Source organism: Anomalospiza imberbis, chromosome 5, assembly GCF_031753505.1.
Source record: "Anomalospiza imberbis isolate Cuckoo-Finch-1a 21T00152 chromosome 5, ASM3175350v1, whole genome shotgun sequence".
Lineage (NCBI taxonomy): Eukaryota > Metazoa > Chordata > Aves > Passeriformes > Viduidae > Anomalospiza > Anomalospiza imberbis.
The window spans coordinates 60,339,955-60,361,047 of NC_089685.1; the positions used below are offsets into that span (position 1 = coordinate 60,339,955).

Below are 21,093 nucleotides of genomic sequence, written 5' to 3' on the forward strand. Positions count from 1 at the left end.
GGCTCTGGGTCTTGCATCACACCCAGCTCTGTATGGTCATTATTGACTTACAGTATTTAAACATGCCTCTGCAAATCCCTGAGGATTCTCCTGGCATTGAATACTGAAGATGCATGGCTAGACTCCCTACAGAACTTGCTCACAGACCTGTATTGGAGAGGGATTGCTTGTGCAAGTAACATGTTGTACAGGAAGGCAGCACTGGACTCAAAGCAGTCTTATGCCCAAGGAAAGTAATGAGCTGAATGCTGGCTGATTTGCTATTCAGCATCAGTGGCTGCTCTTGTCCTTGAGGGAAATCATTACCTTATTACCTGGGCAGTCTTGGAGAGATAAAGCCCTGCTCTGTTTTTCAGCCTGTCAATGTGTTACATCTCTCTCTGTTTAAAGTTAGAGGGTACAAACACTTGACAAGCCTAATATGAAGCAATGACAGCCTCCAGACCTAATAAATTGGGAAGAATTCAGGGATTTATTGTACATTCAAGATTGCTTGAAGGCAAGACAAGATACTGTAAGGAGATTCTTGAGAATAAACCCTCAGGTATTTTGATTATCAAGGCTTCCTTCCAGTTTAATCACATTTCCCTTCCTTCTCTAGAGGAAAAAAATCATTACAGCCACCACCTCCATTCTGCTCAGAGCTCTCCTTGCTCCTCCGTTTTCTTCACCTCTTTGCCTCAGCAGCTTCTAGAAAGGGAGTCAATTAGATTGTTGATTTTGTTTTAAAATATGGTTGGTGATGTCATGCTTATCCAAGGGCCAACCTCCTACTCCCCCTCAAGTCCTTCTGGGGGTTACTGATTTGTGACTGCAGTAATTATTAACTTCCATGTCATTAAAATGCCTGAACAGAAATTACTTGTTTGGAGGCAGCTTCCTGCCTCCTTACAGCTCACTGCTCAGTAACTGCATTCCTCTTTCTCCCCTGGGCTCAGCCAGAAGAGCTATTTTCTCTCTGCCCTGTGGTTTCCTGGGTTCATCTCTCTCCCCATTATGCCCTCTAATATTGCTGCTCTCCACCTTGGGAGACAGAAGGTCTGATGAGAAAGGCCACAGTCAGTGAACCTAGGTGTAAGGAGTGGAAGGGAAGAGTAGTGTTCAGGTGGACCACCTGACCCAAGGACTTGAGGGCACTTCACTCCCTCAAGGGATGTACCACTACCTTGTGAAACAGCTCAGAACACAGAGCTCCCCAGCCCTCCTGACAGCACACCTCTGCCAGGGTTTTACCTCCGGGATTGTTCCTCTGAGGATTTTCCTCCTGTGGAGCCCTCCTCTAAGATGAACTGCCTTCAGCAGAGCGGCTCTGTGGCTTCAGGACGCTGCACACAATTGAAAAGACTATTTTGTGGCTGTGGGTAGGGAAGGCTGCATGATAGTGGAAACTACTAACAAGATCCTGGAGAACATTGCAAGACCACTACTTGGAGGAAAAACAAGTACTGTGGACACTACTGTTTTCCTCACTGTGGTCTCTGAGGAACTGTCGATGCTCCTTGAGAGATCCAACACAGAACCCTGTCCATGTGGTACCTGCCAAGTTCATTGCCATAACACAAAGTCCAAGCTGCAACTCACCTCTTCTGCTCCACAGGCTGTGCTCCTATTTGGGAAATGGGATGTATATGTCTCAGGGAAAATGGGACTTAGTTCACTGAAAGACACACAGGGTTACACTTTCCTCCTATTCTCTTCCTGACTGACATGCTTGGGCAGGGGGGAAATGTCATTTTGTGTCTCACTGTTCCCTGTTGCTCTGGTAGCTCCCACATAAGAGGCAGGAAAGGGCACAGAGCATGAAGCAGTTCAGAATTTCACCCTCGTCTCCCTGCAGTTGCAAAGAGCAATTGCACGGGGCTGGGAGGGCTATTTTAGGCAGGTGCTGTGCCCTGCAGTTGGAGCAGCCTGTGGGGAAGGTCCATGGGGGCACTGCCCTGTGCTTGCACCTGAGCACACATTCGTGCACACAAACACACACACACAGAGCACAGTTCAGGCCCAGGGGGGAAGCATGGGGGCATCAAGCACTTGGCTCCACTTGAATGCTTATCCTGGAAACAGGCCAAGGACAGCACGTGTCCACAGGCACCAGACTCCCTTCTCTTAGCCACGGTCCACTTAGGTGAGGTTTTCATTCTCATAGGAAACATGTAGTGTTGCTTTTTTGTTTCAAGGACGAGAGCGTCGCTGCATTTCTCCAGTTCTGACCTTCCGTGCACCATAAAAGATCCCCCCCTTTCTTGCTACTTTCCCCACCCTCTTTGCAGGCAGCAGGTTCCTTCATCAGAGATGCTCAGTGTTCGGAGGGAAGGTGGCTGATGGAAAGGACTGCTCAGGGTTTTTATCCTTTTGGTCTTGGAAATGATGCTGGCAGGCTGGTGCAGCATCTCTCCCTCCTTCCCCCTCCCCTGCCTCAGCCCCCGTGGTGGGGGAGGGAAGAGCGTGGGCGGTGGAAGGGGTTGTGGTCCCCAGATGTGTGAATTGTTGCCGAGTAGAAATAGAGCACCACGGACAGACCGCATCTCAGCTGAGAGCCATCGCTTTGGGCTTTCGTCACTGACCTTTTCCTCTCGCCCTTCTCTGTCCTCACCTGCCCTCCCACTGCTCTCCCTGCACTTTGCACTCCGAGAGCTCTCTGCACAGTGCTTTGAAATGCTGAGGAGGACTGGCATAGGAATGTGAAGGAGGAGAGGGCAGTGGGAAAAAAAAAAAAAAAAAAAAAAAAAGACCTGCAGCAAAGAGAAGGATATGCACTCATCCTCTCTCCATTTCCTTTGGGCTCAGGTTGCCATCCTGCAGGACAAGAGAGTCGTGGGCTAAGCCAACTCACTACTGTCCCTGCCTGGTCTGCCCTGAGCTGAAGGTTCAGATGTTCTGCCTCCACGGCTGGCAGGACTGGGGATGAGGGAGGAGAAGGAAGCCTGTCTGAGGGTCAGGGGAGTGCTTCAGTATCTGCTATATAATGAACAAATAGAATTAAAAAAAAAATAATTAAATCATGTGGTACAGCTGTCAAAGCCTGCACAATTCTCTTAGACTAAAACAATGCCACCAGCACACTACACATAGAAAAGTGGGAGTTGGGGGCAAAGCAAGGGCTTGAGAGGTGTTTTGAATTGTGTGTGAAATAATAATCCTGTGGACCCTTGGCCCTAAAGATCTGCTGAATTGCTGGCTGTGGCTGCAAGTGACAGGGCTTTGTTGCCTGGAATCACTGGAATCCCAGTGATCTGCCCCATTCCACTATTTCAGGGAAAGAATTGAGGACATGTGGGGAGAAAAATAGTGTCTGTAGGGGTGAATGTGAGAATGCCACAAACCCAGAAAAGCATGTGTGGGGCAAACAGAATGCTGTGACCATCAGGCATCCCACGGAAGATGCTTGCTCTAGGGCATTGTTGTGTCAAACACCTGGAAGGTGATCAGGGTTTCAGAGCAGGGATCAGAACAGTGAAAATGATGCCTGGGGTCAGTTAGACAAGAGACCTATTGTCTTCCTTCTCCGTGGACCGTTCCTTCCTCTGGCTACTTTGAAGCATTGCATCTGCCCTCAGCAGCACCTGTGAGGCTTGGGCACATCTGCCCCCTCAGGGGTGCACTGCAGCTCACACCGGCAGTGGAGGCACCCCTGCACTTCTCCGTCCTCACCCACACTGGCAACGGGTGCAAGTGTGTTAAAATGAATCAAGAAAGAACACAGACTCCTGCCTCCCACTCGCCCAGGGCTCTATTTACAACCTGCCCAGGTAGATGGGGAGTTCCCTACTCCTTAGCTTCTCCAAGCCGAGAGCTTTATCTACATCCTGCTCCCTCCCATTTAAACTGCTGCAAAGAGAGAAAAATGCACTGGGAAAAGTGTGAAGTTTTGCAATGATTCACAGGTAATTTGTGAGTTAAGTGACACAAACTCAAGAGACTGGGTGGTCTGTGGAATGAGAAACTGTCGGAAGCCTTTAATTTAAACCTTCTGCCCTGGCCCTCACTGTGGTGTAACTGCAAGGCAAGAGATCACAGAGAGCTCGTGGGTGAAGGAGAAGGTATTTCATTAGATGAGGGAGCTGTGCTTGTACCAAAGAGGCCTGGAGCATCAGCACCCTCTGCCCACCTCCTGATAGCATCTCCAGAGCGAGCCAGGCTTGCAAAGGGCAACAGTTTCCGTTGTCAGGAAGGTGAGAGATGTCCATATGAGGCTGGTCTGTCTGTTGGCATGTGTGGGTATACGTGTGTGGGTGTCACAGCAGAGTGTGCACTGAGCTGGCCTCTGAAGCCCGGCGTGACTGTGCAAGTCCCTGCTTTGCCACTGTGGTCAGAGAAGGTCCACACCACACGAGGCAGTGGAACAATTGCCCTCAAATGCAGCTGTGCCCCACCATCCACATAGCCTTGAGCAGGGTCCACATCCAGCCCTTCAAATCCTGTGGTAGCTCCCAGCCAGCAAAGGGAAAGGGAAGTTGAGAAAAAGGAGGTCTGGGCAGGCTGAATCCACTGCTGGCATCTGGCTGCAATGTGCTAGGTGGAGGGAGGTGGCAGCTCTGCTTGTGCCACTGGGTGATGCTGGATGGGGTGTTGCATCACCCCCTCTCCCTCTCTGGAGAAGATAAACATCACCCTCTCTCCTCTCTGGGGGATAAACAAGGCTGAGGTGTGAGTGAAGCAGGTTGTCTGGGTGGTTTGGGAGAGGAGAAAGGACAGCAAGCTGCAGCAGAGGGGAAACTTGCTCCAGTACAGCGTGGTAGCCCCTGAATAGTGCACTGACGTGGGACAGATCTTACACCATAGCTGGCAGCTGAGGAAAGGCCAGAGACACTTCCTGTGACTGCCCCTCCTGTGACAAAGGCTCTGAAGGGATGTGGAGCCAGGTCCTCCTTTCTTGTGCTTTCTGCTCTCCCTGATGATTTGGGTGCAATCACATCCACCTGTGCCCACCTGCAGGGTCAAAGGCCTCCTTCATACTTTTCTTGCCCTGCTTCTCTCTGCCCCTTTCCCACAGCTATCACAGGGCAAGGAGCTATTGCAGGACCTTCAGCTTCTCCTGACTTTTCCCTGATATGTGCTTCCTTTCCCAGAGACAGCACCATGTCCTGCCCTTCATGTCCTTTCTCCCACTCCCTTCCTTTCATACCTGCAAGACCAAAGAGCTGCAGGAAAGCAGTTTTCAGGGACAGCCCCTGTGACTGATGCCTTGAACAAACTTCAGACATGCCCACAGAGCCTTTTGCAGCAGAGTTTGGATCAGTCTTTCAGGGCAAAATATAGGCAGAGCTCTTGGGCTAGTGCTGTAGTTGCACATCCCAGGGCACTTGCTTTGCCCAGGAGAGATATACTGGCTGTCACCAACCCCTGAATCACATTCCACAGGGCAGCTCCATTGCATGGAAAAAAACACAGACCTGGGGTGAATGAATGAATGAATGAATGAACGGTCTCATGGCTTTCTGGGCATGGGTGTACTCACTGGCAGGGTGGCAGGGCTGATCTGACCCATTCTAGACCTTGTTCCTTCAAAGCATTGCAGGGTCCACCTTGCCCGAGCTGAGCCTCACCTGCAGCAACTCCCTGGTCAGGCATTCATGGTGTGATGGGTGGCACCAGCTACAGACCCTGCCTGCCACCGTGCGTCTTAGCCCCAAGGGATTTGGCTAAGGAGACTCTTCAGGTGGCAGGCTGAAAGGCTGAATCCTAGAAAACTTTTCTTGGAGATCTGGCTACACATTTCCGGTCCCCCCTCCCTCCCTTTCTCCTTTCCTCACCTTTTGTAAGTGTGACAAAGTCACTTCCAATCTGCCAGCATCTCACCTCAAGGAACAAGAACATGCACAAACACAACCGCTACACTTCCTGAGGACACATTTTTATCTGCTTCCTCAGAAGTAAATAAAAAATGGGAAGAAGGCTGGGCTCTGACCTGACAGAGTATTGCATTTACTAGGATATATATAGCCTTTGCTCTGGGCCTGTCACAGGACCAAAGAGGCCTGTAGGGATGCGTATGATTATGTATTCCACCCTTTGCCAAAAGAAGTGTCTGGTACACATCAAACCACAGGAGAAAATATGTGAAGGCAAATGAAACTCAAAACAGAAGGTCCTATATGGGCAGCTTGTCTTGCTCGTTTGCCTATCCTTCTACCTCGGCAGGAGTCCCCTCAGTCCAAAGATGATAAACAAAACCCCATGTACCTCTTTGACTTGGACTGAGACCCCAAAAGGCATCTCCCTGTCCTTAGGATTCTATCCTTCTAGATCTTTCACTCAAGCTTACAAGTCTCCAGTCCCTGCTCATGTCTTCCCTTCTCCCTCAACTTTATGAGCAATTGCCCCTTGTCTTTCCACCTCTGACCTGAATCTCAGGCCTTTCTCATCACACACAGCTCTTCAAAATATGCATGTCCAACTTAACTCTGGAACTTCCACTCATTCCAATATTAGGAAGCACAAGTGTCCAATCAACAGTTTACTATCCCTCCTACACTGTACTTCCTGGCCTTCTGCTCTTGGCAGAGAAAAGAGAAATGTCACAGGGAAAACAGTGCTTACCAAGTACTTGATAGAAGAATGTGCTAAAAAAGTTCATAAGATAAAGGGATCTGATCTCCCTTAAGAGAACTCCAACATTAACCCAGCCTTCCTCCATATAAATAAGTACTTGAAGCCTACTCCTACAACCCATTGTATTGTCCTGGGAGTTGTTTGATTTGGTTTTTGTCTTTTTTTTTTTTTTTTTGTAATCTCCAAAGAATCCTTTTTTTAATTTGCTGAAAGCTTTTCCAGCAAAAGGGAGAGGGTTGTCATAATTAGAAGTGTTCAAGCAGTTAATATTTTAAGGTAATGGTTCTTTGCAAAGGAAACAGATACAAGATTGCCAAGGATTACCCAGGGAAGTTTCAGAGCTGAGTTAAACTTTGTACCTGTCAATTTCAGGCCAGTGTCTTTTCCATCACATCATTCAGCAATAACCAGAGCTAGAAGGAATGGGTTGGGAGAGAAAAACAGATTTAAGTGCAAAACAACCAAGGAAAAAAGTTTAATACCACTGAAAAAAAAAATATATATACAAAAGTTCTTGGAATTTGATTGGTTTTGTTACATAAAGCACCATTAATTCCAGAGTACATCACAACTCAGCCTACTACACTTTCCAGAAAGCACCCAATACTCCTGAAATCTGATTTAGCACCAAGGGAATGCCATCTTGTTTAGCACCAGAAGCCTGTTAAACACACCCTTTGGTCCCCCTGCTCTCCTCTCTCATGTGCATCAGGCACCCTCTGGCTGCTCATGGATAGCACAGGAGACCTGTCACCAGCATTCAATCACCAAATAGGAAAGAAGAAAGAAGGAAGCTTGTTTATGGAGATATTCAGTGTTAGAGAGGCTTGCTTCTCTTCAGGGAGGCATGGGGCACTATACACTGTAAATTGACTATATTTGGGTTTGCAGCCTTTTGAGGAAGAGAGAAAGGGATTCAGTCCCAAGCATTGCTTCCAGCTTTCTGCTTCCTCTGCTATCTGAAATCCTGTCTCTGAACAATCCTGCTATGGGAGAGGAAGAAACCCACAGTCTCCTTTAGTTTCTATGATCCCTTCATCACGTTTCCTGGTGAAAAAATCAGCCTTGCCTTAATGAAACTTTGTTTTTATACCCATTGCCTCATTGACAGTGGTGGGGAGGATCCAGAGCAAAGTTCCTGAAACTCACTGCAGTCTTTACAGCTTCCTTAGAAAAGCATGGAGTGTAAGTAAACTGGATAAGAGAGAAAATGCCCTGCAATTTTTTCAAGGTCAGTTTTAATATTTAGCCTTTGTCCCTTTTCCTTTGCTATCCTGGGCTGTGTGTACCAGACATAATCTTGTATAATGATGCACATTTCTTCTGGGAGAGCCCTGGTACTCCCAGGTGCTACAGGTAGAGACCATGGCTCATCAATGAGACAGCAGAACCTGGGTAAGTCTGAAGATTTCCTGACCAGTGATGAGCAGAGGAGAAATAACTGTGTTTCTCCTGCTTGTCCTGCCCTGAGACTCAAAAAGGAGACAAGTTCTGGCACTGCTGTTTATGGGAGGAAGCATCACGACACGTGGAAGTAGGTTTCCTAAAGTGCTGAGCCAGCCTCACCTGCTCCTCCCAGGACTGCAGCATCCCCTCCAGAGGGATGCAAGTGGGAGCAGTGTGAGATCAATATAAATAGTACTAGAAAACCCTACCACTGGCATTCCTTTCTCACTGCGACATCTCCAACCTGACAAAAAGAGCGAGGGTTTGTTTTAGCCACACGCTTTTCTCAGTTACTCTGATGAGATTGCCAGAAAAGGTCATGAAGCATACGGCAGGGAAGCTTTTAACCCTTGGGCAAGGTGCTGTTGTCTCACCTCTATCTCTGTTCCATCACAGAGTTAAAGAAGTGGCAGCCTGTCCACATTTGGAATTGATTTAACTGCAATTGCCCCTGCAGCCTTGAGCTCAGGCCCTGAAACAGTGGTCCTTCAATACCAGTGTGGGAGAACCACCTTCAGGAGAACAATGAAATGGCACCTCTGCCACAGGAGAGCAGATTCAGGTTCGCTCTCTGGACTAGCTTCCCATAGCTGACGAGCCAAGACTGCGTAGCACCCCAGGGGAGTGTGGGAGGGGGTTTTCAAGGTTTTCCTTCTCTGTCTCTGTACTGGTGATCCCTAGTGGGAACAGAATGGTCGCCTCTACTGAATCATGGGCAGAGACCCATGAAGGGTCTGGCCAGGTGTCTGGCCTTTCATCTGTTTGAAGAGCTAGAGCTGGCACAGAGGACAATCCCACCAGGTCTAGGTTTGATGGTCAGCCTGGACTCTGTGACACAGAAGAGTGTCTATGGAAAGCCATTTTAGAAGGCCAACAGTTCCCTTTTTGGAAAGACAATATCCTCTCCCAGTGCTCCTACATCTTCCTTGTGCTACAGGAAACCATCAGACCCCAGTCTGCTCTCCAGACTACCTTGTCTCCAGACATTAAGACCTTGTTTCAGGCTGCAAAACTGATATGTCTAGTTGGGATAGAGAGGAGCCAGGACGTACCTTGGCAGTGGGGACTTTATAGTCCAGTCCACAGGAGTCCTTTGTGTATGAAGCCCCAAGGAAGGACACAGGCCCAGGAGCAGCATTTTAGCTTTCCTCTTGCTCTAGAACCCTAATGCCAGAGACAGCTTGATGGCAGATTGAGAAGAAGCCAATAACCTAAGTTGGGGTTATGAGGTGAGGGGCAAGAGGTGGTAGTGCCATGATGTAAAGTGGACAGATACAGGTCTGGCTACAAGAGAGCGTGAGGTGGGACCCAGTGTGGCAAGTTTCACACTCAGTGCCTGAGATTTGACAGGCCCATTTCCAGGTGACTTGCAGTGGTTACGGGCAATAAAGAGAGAGAGAGAGAGAGAGGGTGGGGGGGGGGGAAAGGAAAAGGCCTAAGAGGCCCTAAGGAAGAGGAGTTATTCAATGCTGGGCTTGACCAAGTACCCACTGAAGGTGATGTACACATCAACATCATCACTGTAAATGGCATTCTCCCGCTCCCGCTTGTAGAGCCTCACCCAGATCTCATCATTTTCCTGGAGCTCCAGCATGAGGCTCTGGCTCTGCATGATGCTGCGGTCGCTGGGTTGGGCATACAGGATGACCGCCTCTTCTTCGTTGTGCATGATGTGCATGTAGGTCTCCTTGAAGTTCCAGGTGTGGACATTGAGGCTGAAATAGTAAAGTCCACCCACTGAGCAGTAGAACTTGCCATTGAACATGTCGAAGTGGCTGTAGAGGTTGACAAAGACGGTGTCAAAGATCAAGACCTGGAAGCCCTCGCTGCTGTGCAGCGCTTTCTTGCGACCGACGGAGAATGCAGCGTACTGATGCTTGCAGGGGTCTCCCGCTGTGCCCATCTGTCCTTTACTGCCTTTCTGGCCCTGGGCACCCCGCTCGCCTCGTGGTCCTTCTTTGCCCCATTTCCCGGGCATCCCAGGCTCTCCCCGGTCTCCTTTCTCTCCTACAGGAGGAAGCAGAGGACACAACTCCTGTGTGATACCAGAGGATGTGGAAGTGGCGGTGAGAAAGCCTAATGAGGAGGCAAAGGATTGCACAAGAATGGGGCAATGCCAAAAGAAGGAACACTTCTGAGGCCACGATACCACTGCTCTTCATGGGAAAGGAGCTAGCAGAACTCTGGGAGTGACTGGAGTCTCTTCCCCAATGAATCCCCTGCTCACCAAATGATACGGCTCTGCTGGAGGCACCAGGATGTCTCCCTAGGAGACAACAGCCTCAGAGGGAGCCCAGCAGTCCAAAGTACCACTGAGGCTCTTGACCTCTTCTACCTCCCCCACACTCCTTTACCTCCAGCACAGCCTTGCCCTCCACGCACCTCTCCTATGACCCAATTTTCCACACAGGATCCACACTGGTCTTGCTGTAGGCTGGAGGAGGGGAAGAACTGCTAACATCTGTGGGGGAATATGATTAGGGAGGGATAACAGGGTGGGTCACAGGGAAAAGATCCAAGCTGGACTGGGTAGATGAAGCACTGCAACTTAGAGGGATGGTGCTTCCACAATATTGGCATGCTTTGAGCATCTTGTATAATGAATACTGCAGTTCTAACGTGCGGTGTGTGCACTGCCCATCACACACTTGGGCAGGTATCAATACATAGAAAGACCAGCACCAGAATTTACTTTGTGTATACAGAGAAGAAATAGGACTCAGAGCAGCCTCCAGCACAAAGTGACAGCATTCAAAAATCTGTATCTTGTTATTTTTCTCCTCTCCATCCCCTGCATAGTATTGAAGGCCCCCCTACAACACCCCACTCTAGTCTAGGCCTTTATCTGCCCTTGTGAACTTTGATGGACTGCAGCTACTTCCAGGCAGGGCAGGGGAGGGACAGCATCCACCCAGTTAGCCCAGATGAACCACAGAGCTACAAGAAGCGTGTGGCAGCGTCCAGCAGGGAACAGGCTTTTGCCCACAGCAAAGGCTAAAAGGGGAGTCCTGAAGGGAGGAGCTGATCGAAAATAGGGAACCCTTTCCCATTAGCCAAGCCAGCCACTGCAGGGTGGAATGAGCTGGAGGGTTACTGCCAGTTTAACCTGGAGGTTCTTGCAAGTAACTGCTGCTTCCCTTTGCCTTCCTCCAGCTCCCAAAGGCACATGACCCACAGAGCTGGAGAAGGTTTCCCCATAACCTCCCTGGGTGCCAATGCCCTCCAAACATGATTATTTTGCAGTTGATAAGGAGTGTTCCTTCCCTCAGGCACTATAGGGCTCTGTAAGTCTGAGACAAGGAATGTGTCCTTCCAGCTTGGCAAGAGGCTGTCAGTGCCACTCCCGTGTTAGCAAGGAGGAAGAGTTAGTAGCAGGCAGCATCCTGAGACACAGAGATCACAGCAGAGAAAGCACTGACTTCCATCCCCCCAGGATTCTCCTCATCACAGCACAAAACACCTAAACCCTGGGCACTGTGTGTGTGGTCACTTATCCTCCAGGATGGCTCCAGGTGGTCTGTTAGCACAACCAACATGCCAGCAATCCAGCTGTCATCTCCACTGCAATGCCATCAGTCCCTGAGCTGGCCTTGGCACCCCGGGGCAGACTTACCCTTCAGAATGGTGATGTTGATATAGGGACGGACCTCTGGCACTGGGTAGGGAAAGTGGTGGTGGCTGGGAGGGACTGGTGGGGTATCTGTGGAAGAGTCCAGTGAGTCACAACAGCGCTTGCAAGCACCAGGGCCTGGTTCTGTGAGGTTGGGCTCATCAGCAGGTGCCCCAAACACAACAAGAGGGAGAAAAAGGAAGGTCAGGGATGTGCGCAGGTAGGTTATGTCCATGGTGACCTGGGAAGATATGAGGAAGTGCCAAGAGTGAGGTATAAGAAGGGGGAGGACATAAGGGATGGAACAAAGATCATGATTAAACATCTTTCTGTGGCTGGACCAGGGGTGGGATGAAATGGCATTGTCCTGTGGAGGGAGCTTACATCCTTGTTCAAGGCTGCAATCTGAGCAGCAACCACATGGCCCAGGAGGATGCCCCACGCCCTTCTGCCCAGGCCAGTGGAGACTCAGTGCTGACCCTGGGACAAGGCTTGATGCTGACTAGGCAAACCATTTAAGCCACTAGAATATTCAGTCCCCAGGCTGGGATAGAGGAAGGAGACAGAATCATAGAATTCTTAAGACTGAAAAAGACCTCTAGGGTCATAGAGTACAACCTCAACAGCTCTTTAGCAAAAGCATGCTTTGGTAGGCTGCTCAATCTGTGGGAAGCACTGAAAAAAATTTCTCCAGCTCTCCTATCACCGCGTATCAACTCTTTATAGGAATCTAACCCCAAAATCCCCATGTCCCAGAAGAGATGCCTCTTCTCCTGTGGGCTGGGAACTTAACTTCAGCCCCCTCCTCTCCCCCACCAAATCCCACCTGTCCCGGCAGGTCGGTCCCCTCCCACCCATGCCCAGTGGGTTGTCAGGCAAGCCCGAGCACCTTCCCAAGGGGACGGCCGGCTCCCCAGCGCAGCCTTTGGGCGGACCAGAGGGGAGCTGCTTCGCTGCCGAGGGTGAAGGACGTGAAGCTCTGCAGCTCGCAGAGAAGTATGCTTACGAAAGACAGACACGCCAAGCAGCTGAGAAAGCCCCTGTCGCAGCCTGTGCCCCCCATCCTGCTGCCTGCCCCCTGCACAGCGCAGCTGCTCACCCCGGGGGCCGAAGGCTCCCCTCTCCGCTTCCCAGCCCCTGCTCGCCGGCTGCCCTGTGCCTGCAGGGCAGGCCCCCGCGCCCATGGCTTTAAGGAAGCCGGCTCTTGGCACAGGCACTGCTCAGCGCTGGCTGGGTGCGCAAGCTAGGCTTGGACCGGCTCCCTCCCCTCTCCTCTCCCTCCTTCTCCCTCCCTGGCTTTGGGTGCTCTCCATCCTAAACCGGCTTGGGTTTCAGCGTCTTTTTAACTCTTTCCTAGGAAGTGCCTTTTCCTTGTACATGTTGTCAGTTTGGTTTTATTCTCTGCCTTTTCACTTCCAGCCAGCAAAAAATGCAGGCAGCACAGACTGTGCCCTGTGCAAGGGGTGGACAGCACCAGGATCGTGTTCCACTCTTGGCATCTCAGGATGCATAAGGTAAGGTGAATTGGTGCAAGAGACAGACTTTACTTCAGGCAGGATGCGACAGAATTCTGCCCTCAGTCCTTTGTGCTAGTCCCTTGTCCCATGGCCATGCTTGGCCATGCTCTCTCCCCAGCTGTGCCTGACTCCCTCACAGTCCCTAAACTTCATCTTTCATTCTCTCCTGCATTGTTTTTTTTCTGCACATCACTGTGGCCTCTTGCCCCAGGCATGATATTTCTAGCAGGAGCAGCTGCCAATTGGGAGAGGCATCAGTTTTTTCCCTCTCTGGTCATCCCCTCTGCCTGGGCAGAGCCCCAAGCCTTGTGCTCCAGTACATGTCATCCCCCGGTCACATCCCATGTTTAGGTCCCAGGCCGAGCTTTTTGGATGGGAGGGGTGTGCCTGGTCTGAAGCAGAGCCTGGCTGCTGGAAGCAGCCTGCCAGCAAAACTGGGGATCTGGAAACAAACCCTGGCTGTGACCATTGTCCCCAGCTTGGCGCCAAGCTGACAAGCTTGTGCCTTGGGGGTAAGCACAATGTGGATGCACCAGAGCATTGGAATGAAGGGCATTTTGGAGGGGAGAAGAGTGCAGGGTAGGAGAGATGGGAGATTTTTCTCACACTGCAGAGTCGGTTGGGAAGAGGATTAGAAGATTCTACCCTGCACCAAAACTGACCTGGGTATTTATACCCTGGGTATGTGTGGGGTGGGGTGTGTGCACATACAGATCTTTGAGAGGCAGAAGGAAGGATGGACAATATTTCTGTTCTGCAGGGGACAGAAATGCCAAGTCAGCGCTGTGCCTCCTGCAATTTCCAAGAGGAACCACAGAAGGCTCCAAGGTTTCTGAGGGGAATCAGGTTTTGAGCGTGTCTACGTGTGCTGGGAGTTTTTTTTCCTGTTTCCCTTCTCCCATTTGTTTGGTTTAGGAATGGGAGGCCCCGCTTCCCAGAGAGTGGCTGGCGTTTGGCAGGACCCCAGAACCACTGGAGAAGCTAGCGGAAAACTCTGGGAAAATATGCACTGAGAGCTGAGGGGGAAGGGAGGAATGGGGGCTGGGAAGCCTGGAGATATTCTCAGGCTGCCTGTCAGCCTGGAGCTCAATGAACATGGAGTGAACATGCCTTCCAGCTGGGGCAGGAAGAGGACTGAGAAATGCACTGCTGAGTGTGTGAGCTCTTCACCAGGCTCCAGCACTGACGTGCAATGAAATCCATTGCAAGTTACCCACGTTTGCCCGTGCCTCAGTTTCCCCTTTTGGGAAATGAGGTGGGGGAAGGTTAGGGCAATACCTCTTGCTAACAGAGCCTTACCAGCTGACAGAGGAGGGATTTTGTGATGAGTTGTGTCGTCTACTCCTGGCTCCTGCTGGTAGCAATTTTGGCAGCTGACAGTACTATTAAAGGCAAGAAGATTTTCTGAGGTGCATGAAAACTTGGAAACTGATACGGAAGACAAAGTCCCTCTCTGTCCCAAAAAAGCTTCTGCAGTGCCTTTCTCAGGTTTTCCTGCCTGGCTTATTTCCAAACATGACATTACCCACTTGGGGTTCTTGGCCTTATGCCTGGCCTCTTCCACCTTTCCAAGGGAAACAGGTAGCAGGGAGGCCATTGTCCTCATTTCCGTCCCACATTTCCATCTGCACTCCTGAGTTGCTCACAGGCAAGCAGATGTTCTTCATGGGGGACCTCATCAGCTGGGGCCTTTGCCTGTGTCTCATCTGACTGCAAGAACAGCTCACAGTGGGGAGCGAGCAAGGACTTTGCATTTAATGTCTCAGCTGGGCTGAATAGGGACCTGCCAGAAACCAGCAAACAAAGATGTGTTCTGATGGCATTGCCCAGCTGGGCAGAAGTTTATGCCAGTAAAGACACTTTTGCTAGGGTAATATTGCCCTGCTCCCCAAAGGGAACAGTGTGTACCAGCAATATTTTGCCAGGGCAGTCACATTTACAGGAGATTTTGAGAATTCTATCCAGTAAACCTGCACCAGCCATGCTTTAAAGTGCAGTCCAAGCCTGAGAGCACTTTGTGTGCCCAACAATCTTCACTCTCCCTCATCACACACTTTGCCTTGGAGGCAGCCCAGGCAAGCACTGTCCAGATTATACTGCAACAATGCCTGCTCAAAAGCAGCTGTTTCCTTCTCCTCCTCCATTTCCTCCCTTTTCCTGTACCCACCACAACACTATCAAAGTTGGGGGACAAAGACTGTCTCTACCTCAGTAGCTGCATCCATCCTATTTCCCCCCTCTAGCACAGGTATGGAGAAGGAAATTGATGCTTTCTCTCCTCTCTAGCCCCTGTGTACAGCTCAGCTCCCCTGTGGCACATGTGGATCATCTGCCCTGTTGCACATACACAGCACACATCTGCGCACAAACACTCGCCCTTCACAGCTCCTCCCTCACCAAACCTCCAAAGTGAAGGGGTATCATCTGACCAAGAGCCGGAGGAAGAGCTGCTTCTCTTCCCCTTCCTGACTGCTTCTCCTCCACCACAGCTGCCTTTCCTTCCCCATGCTCCCCACTCCTCTGCCCCTAATCTTCTAGAGCATCACAAGCCGGGAAGGGAAGCGGAGCACCTCTTACCTCCGCTCCCCTCTGCAGGGGTCCCGCGCTGAGTTATCTGTATCCTGTATCCTCAGCTGCTCCTGCTTAGCAGCGCGGGAGGGAGGGCCGGCAGGGCCCAGCTGACTCCAGCCAGATGCTCGCCAAGTGCTCTTATGTAATTACTGTCTTTTCCATCCTGCCTCCAAGGCCTTTGTGAGTGCCTCCCCTCCTGCTCTGGCCCGTGTCAGGCTTGGCTCTCCCTCCCTCTCTCTCTTCTTCCCTCCCTTCCTCCCTCCCTTCTTCCACCCACACAGAATCACAATTTGCTCAGTTCAACAGCTGATTCCTTCTGGAAGCAAAGTTCAGGCTTTTGGCTACTGCTGTTACTACCCTTGGAGAGAGAGCTCACATGTGTTTCAAGAGCTGGGAAGGGATCAGCAGCACTGCTCTGCACTTGCCTCCTCTCCATCACAGCCTGGCTACTCCTGGGTACCTTTGGCTTGCCCTTCCATAGTGCCCATAAATGGGGAGGGGTACACCTGAGACATTGAAAGGTGGCAATGTGGTTTTTTGCTTCAGTAATTTGTGGTGCCCTCAGGTTATCCTGTAAGAGCAGCTGTCACTCTGCTGTTCCAGGATCTCTGATCATCTCTGGCCAGGCAGCAGAAGAGGCTGGGAAGAATAGGTGACCTTTAAAGGTCCTTTCAAGCCCAAACTATTCTGTGATTCTATGATTAGATGAATCTTTTCTAGCCTGTGGACTCCAGGCCTGTGCACAGGGCTTGTGCAACAGTCAGCCCTTGTTACTCAAGAGCACCAGCATGGTTCAAAATTACTGGCTCAGAATACTTTCTATGTCTCTAAGGATGAGCAGACTATTAGATGTCAGCTGCATGGCTACATTTCTCTTTAGACTTTTGCCCATGTGGGGCCTGGACCAAGCAGAAATGACACGTTCCCTGGCTTTATGCAGTATGCAGGCTGCTGCTGAGTTTGAAGGCACTTCTGCCAGCAGGGATTTCTATTGTGTGCTGCTTGGCGGCCTGGCCTGTCTCACACAGAGATCAAGGCCTGGCAAAGACACTGCTTTTTTTTTTTTTTTTTTTTCTGTGCATTGCTGAAATGCCACGTGGCTGAGGAGCAGCTGGAAGAGCTGTTCACCTGCACTCATTGCCTGAGCAAAGCTGTTGCTAGACCTGGCAGTCTCCAATATTGGGCATGAAAGTGTGAGCTTGTCTTCTACTTCCCAGTGCCTTACAGCCAGTCCTTGTGTGACACAGCTGAGCAGGGAGGGAATCAGACACTGGCTCACAAGCTGCATCAACTGGAGATGCCTCACAGCATCACTCAGGCTGCCCCTCTCCCCATCAGCAGTTTTCCAGTTTGAGTGTCCCATCTCTTACTCTCGCCTTATGACTGCCTGTGAGTCCAAGGAACTGTGCTGGTATCCACCCCAAACTCTGGCATATAATTACAAGGACTGTCCTACTGCAACCAGGAAGAGTTTGCTGCCTTGTGAACATCTAGATCCAGCAGCTTGGCTGGGTGGGAGATACCAGGTGACATTGTAGCCTGTTTGAACCAGTTCTTAAAAATAACCTTCAGGCAAGCCAGCTGCCTTCTGCTTCTCTGTATCTGCATGCACCTGAAGGCCCCCTCCTCCCATCCACTCCAGTGTAGACCCAGAAAATTTTACTCCTTTGCCATCCTCTCCTACACACACTCCTAGACCTGCTCGTATCACTTATCAACAGTAGATCACTACCCAGGGCATATCAGCTCTCACAAGGAGCACTAAGAAAGGTGCTCAGCAGTTTGGGTGAGAAAATTTTCTTCAGAGATAGCCATGAGCTAGAAACAAAAACTTTGTGGAGGGGGGATGGGGTGGTAGGGCATGAGTGTCAGGTGGATGGGCAAGGAAGCTGGTGTTTAGAGCTCACAAACTCTTGGATTTGTGAGGGGTGCTTTCCACTATAGGGAACCAGACTGACATGACAGAATTATAGAATCACAGGGTGGTTTGGGTTGGAAACGGCCTTCAAGATCATCTAATTCCAAGCCCCCTGCCATGGACATGTTCCAGTAGACCAGATTGCTCAAAGCCTGGCCTTGAATGCTGCCAGGGATGGGGCAGCCACAGTGTCTTTGAGCAACCTGTGGCAGTGCCCCACCAGCCTCACAGTAAGCAATTTCTTCCTAATAGCTAATCTAACCCTGACCTCCTTCATTTTAAAGCCATTCCCCTTTGTCCTATCACTATATGCCCGTTTGAAAAGTCCCTCTAGCTTTAGGTGCTAGAAGGGACTATATGATCTCCAAGGAGCCTTCTCTTCTCCAAGCTAACAACCCCAGTTCTCTCAGTTTGTCTTCATAGGTCAGATGCTCCAGCCCTCTGATTATCTTCATCACTGTCATCTCGGACCTGCTCCAACAGGTCCATGTCTTTCATATATTGGGGTCCCAGACCTAGATGCAGCACTTCAGATGGAGTATCAGCAGAGAGGAGTAGAGGGGCGGGCAGGATCACCTCGCTCGACTTTCTGGCCACGTTTCTTTCGATGCAGCCCAGGACACGAGTGTGTCTCTGTGCTGCGAGTGCACACCTCTCATGCCTGCACAGGTCCCCCTGGATGTCTGACACGCGGGGGGTTAGCACGGAGAGGCTCCACTGCCGCTTGGCAGCACAGTCCTTACCCCGGTGAGAAGGGCAGGAGCCCGGCCGCGATCCCCGGCTCGCCGCTGCCGGCCGGTGTCCGATCCCCCTCTGCAGGACGCGCCGCGCAGGGCCCGCATCCCCCGCGTCCCCCGCGCCGCGTCCCCCGCGCCGCCCGGCGCCACCCCCGCCCTGCCCCTCCCGCCCCGCTGCGTGTCCCCCGGAGGTGTCCCGCGTGTCCGAGAGCAAGGCAGCACCGGGATGGGCTCTCGCGTCCCTTCCGCCCGCAGCTCCGCAGCCGCTCCGGCTCCAGAGCACCGCGGGGAGCCGCGGCGGGGCACTGCCTCCCCAGGCACTGTTTGCCAGTCGAGGCATCCGTATTCCCGTGCCCCGCAGCCCTGTTTGTCATGTAGAGAAGGCTGCTGTGCTGCAGCCCAGGCACGTGTCCTTGCCCGGCTGCACTGACGCACTGGGTATGCGCGTGTCTGTTTGTGCATGACGTGCTGAGTGTGAGATCTGCGTGAGCCGGCTGCGTGGTGTGTAGCGTTTGCATAGTTTATGCTTGGGAAGGCAAAGAACAGCAATTTTTCATGAGCAAATATTTGCATATTTTCCACTCGTTCGAGCAGATAAAGCATTTCAATTCTCTGTCGGATCCTCAGGAGAGCTAGGAGCATCTTCTTTTTAAAGGTGTTTCCCCTTTTTGTATACCCCCGTCTCTTTTCTCTAGAGGCTACTCTATTACAACAATGCTTCCTGCCCCCTCCACACACCCCCTTGTTCCACAGCCCTGTACAACAGCAGAAAGCAGAACGTAGCCTGGACAGTTTTGCTGTTGCCTGATCTGAGCTGCTGTGATTCCCTGCTGATGACAAATACAGCGGCTCCCTAACAACAGCTTCAAATGACATTATGTGTGGGTTGTGTTGGTAACAGCCTGGAAACACACCCTCGGTTCTCCACGCTGGAGCCCCTCTGCCATCACCATTCACCACCCTTCCAGTTTTCCTCCTGAAGATCCACTGCAGGGCAGAAAGGTCACACTGAGTGGGTCAGCAGATGCTCCAGACCAGTGTTGCGTGGCTGGGTTTGGGGTGTGTGTGTGTGTGTGCGTGGAGGGCCCTTGGCAAGGTGCAGCTGGCCTCTCCCAGCCTGAGCCTGTGTGCATTAAGGTGAATGTGCCATGTTCTTGGTGTTCGAGCTTAGGCTGAGCGGTACACGCAGGTCTGGATGTGTGGGCACCGGTTTCGGTGGCCCCATATGGTCTCATGCACACATATATGTGCCTGAATCCGTGCATGGCATGAATATGTCTGTGTGTTTACACACATCCACATCCACACACACGCATGCAATCATGCAATAAACACTCATTTGCATGCATGCATACACAGCACACACAATGCCTCTCTCCATCTGCTCTTGTGTGCTCTGACATGTGTGCACAAACTCTCTGACAGAATGGGTTCCCCATGTCTCTATCACCCCATCTGTAATCATACGTTTGCTGGGAAGAGGATTGCACAATGCTGCTGAAATCATTGCAGCCCTTTCTAGTCTTGCAGCTCTGATCACTACGTGACAAGAATGAAACCTTTTGTGCAGCATAGGGCTTGATGGAGCCCTTATCTCTGTGTCTCTGCACCCAGAATAGAAAAGCTCTTTTCCATAGCTGACTGGAGCAAATCCCCCCTGAACACATCCAGACTTTCATTTAGCACATGGTCCCCATGGCCTCTGGGTTGCCCAGAGTCAACCACAGCATCGCTAAGGAGAGGGATTACAAGGGCAGTCAGCTTAATGCCATTACCACAGAAAACTGGGGATTCAACAACAGGGTGACAGTGCTGAGGAAAGAGCACGGGTCAGGAGGCAGCAACCTCATGATCATCATTCCAAATGCCTGTTCCTATGAAAACCAGCCTTTAAATCAGTGGTGATAGTTTGAAGAATTTTGTGGCATTTGTTTTCTCTTCATGAATTTTGGACAATAAATACCTTTTCCTTCCCCTCTCCCCACTCTTATTTTCTGTTAATCTTCATTTTTTATTTCCCCAATTTGACACTGCAAAACAGGATACAGCCTAAGGGGGCGAAGAAAACACAAGAGAGAAAAATGTGATGCTTGTGTCTCTTTTCTTTTAAACCCCTATTTAATCTAAAGAGTTTTTTTTCCCAGATCTCTCTGGAACACATTTTGTTTGCCCCAGCATGCTGCCCTGCAGAGCTGCCTTGGTGGGAGCTCAGATTCCGTGTGTCAAAATGATTTCTCCTTGGCACACTTGCTTGGTGCTGGCATTGCAGTACTTGGGCTCTTAAGGAATGTTGGTATTTTAAGAAGCCAGCCAGTCGAAGGAGTTTCTTGAATGGTGATTTGCAGCAGATGGAGCTGCAAAGGCGTGTGAAATGAAGTCTTAGCTCAGTTTGGTGGTGAAGGAGACTGTCTCTTATAAGTGTGTTGGCAGCTGGGGAACTCCCCCCCATCTCCCCATGCTGGCTGGGCTGCCACTCCATGGATAAGGAAACCCATCCTCTATCTGCCCCCCATCCTCCCAAGCTGCTTCCTGCAAGGTCCTTGATCACAATCACATGCCTTCTTCAGCGCCTGGTCATCAACCATGAGCAGTGCTACAAGCTCCTCAGATAATATAATCTCTGCTCTGTCCTACTGGGATTGCTCTGCCAAGAGGAGCAACACAGACCGGAGTTTTAAGTGCTGTGTTGTCCATCTATCTGACCATTTGGTAGTCAGCACTTTTAATCTTTCCACCACTTGT

General features: G+C 50.8%; 1 protein-coding gene across 1 annotated transcript; it reads right to left on the reverse strand.

Moving 5' to 3' along the window:
• Positions 1 to 6,997: 6,997 nt before the first annotated feature.
• C1QTNF6 (C1q and TNF related 6) lies at positions 6,998 to 15,912 on the reverse strand. Its single transcript, XM_068191179.1, has 3 exons — positions 15,703 to 15,912; positions 11,612 to 11,849; positions 6,998 to 10,005 (listed from the first exon to the last, which is right to left on the reverse strand). Exons 2-3 carry the CDS (start codon positions 11,841 to 11,843, stop codon positions 9,458 to 9,460), a joined length of 780 nt encoding a protein of 259 aa, XP_068047280.1. The 5' UTR covers positions 11,844 to 11,849; positions 15,703 to 15,912; the 3' UTR covers positions 6,998 to 9,457.
• Positions 15,913 to 21,093: the final 5,181 nt, after the last annotated feature.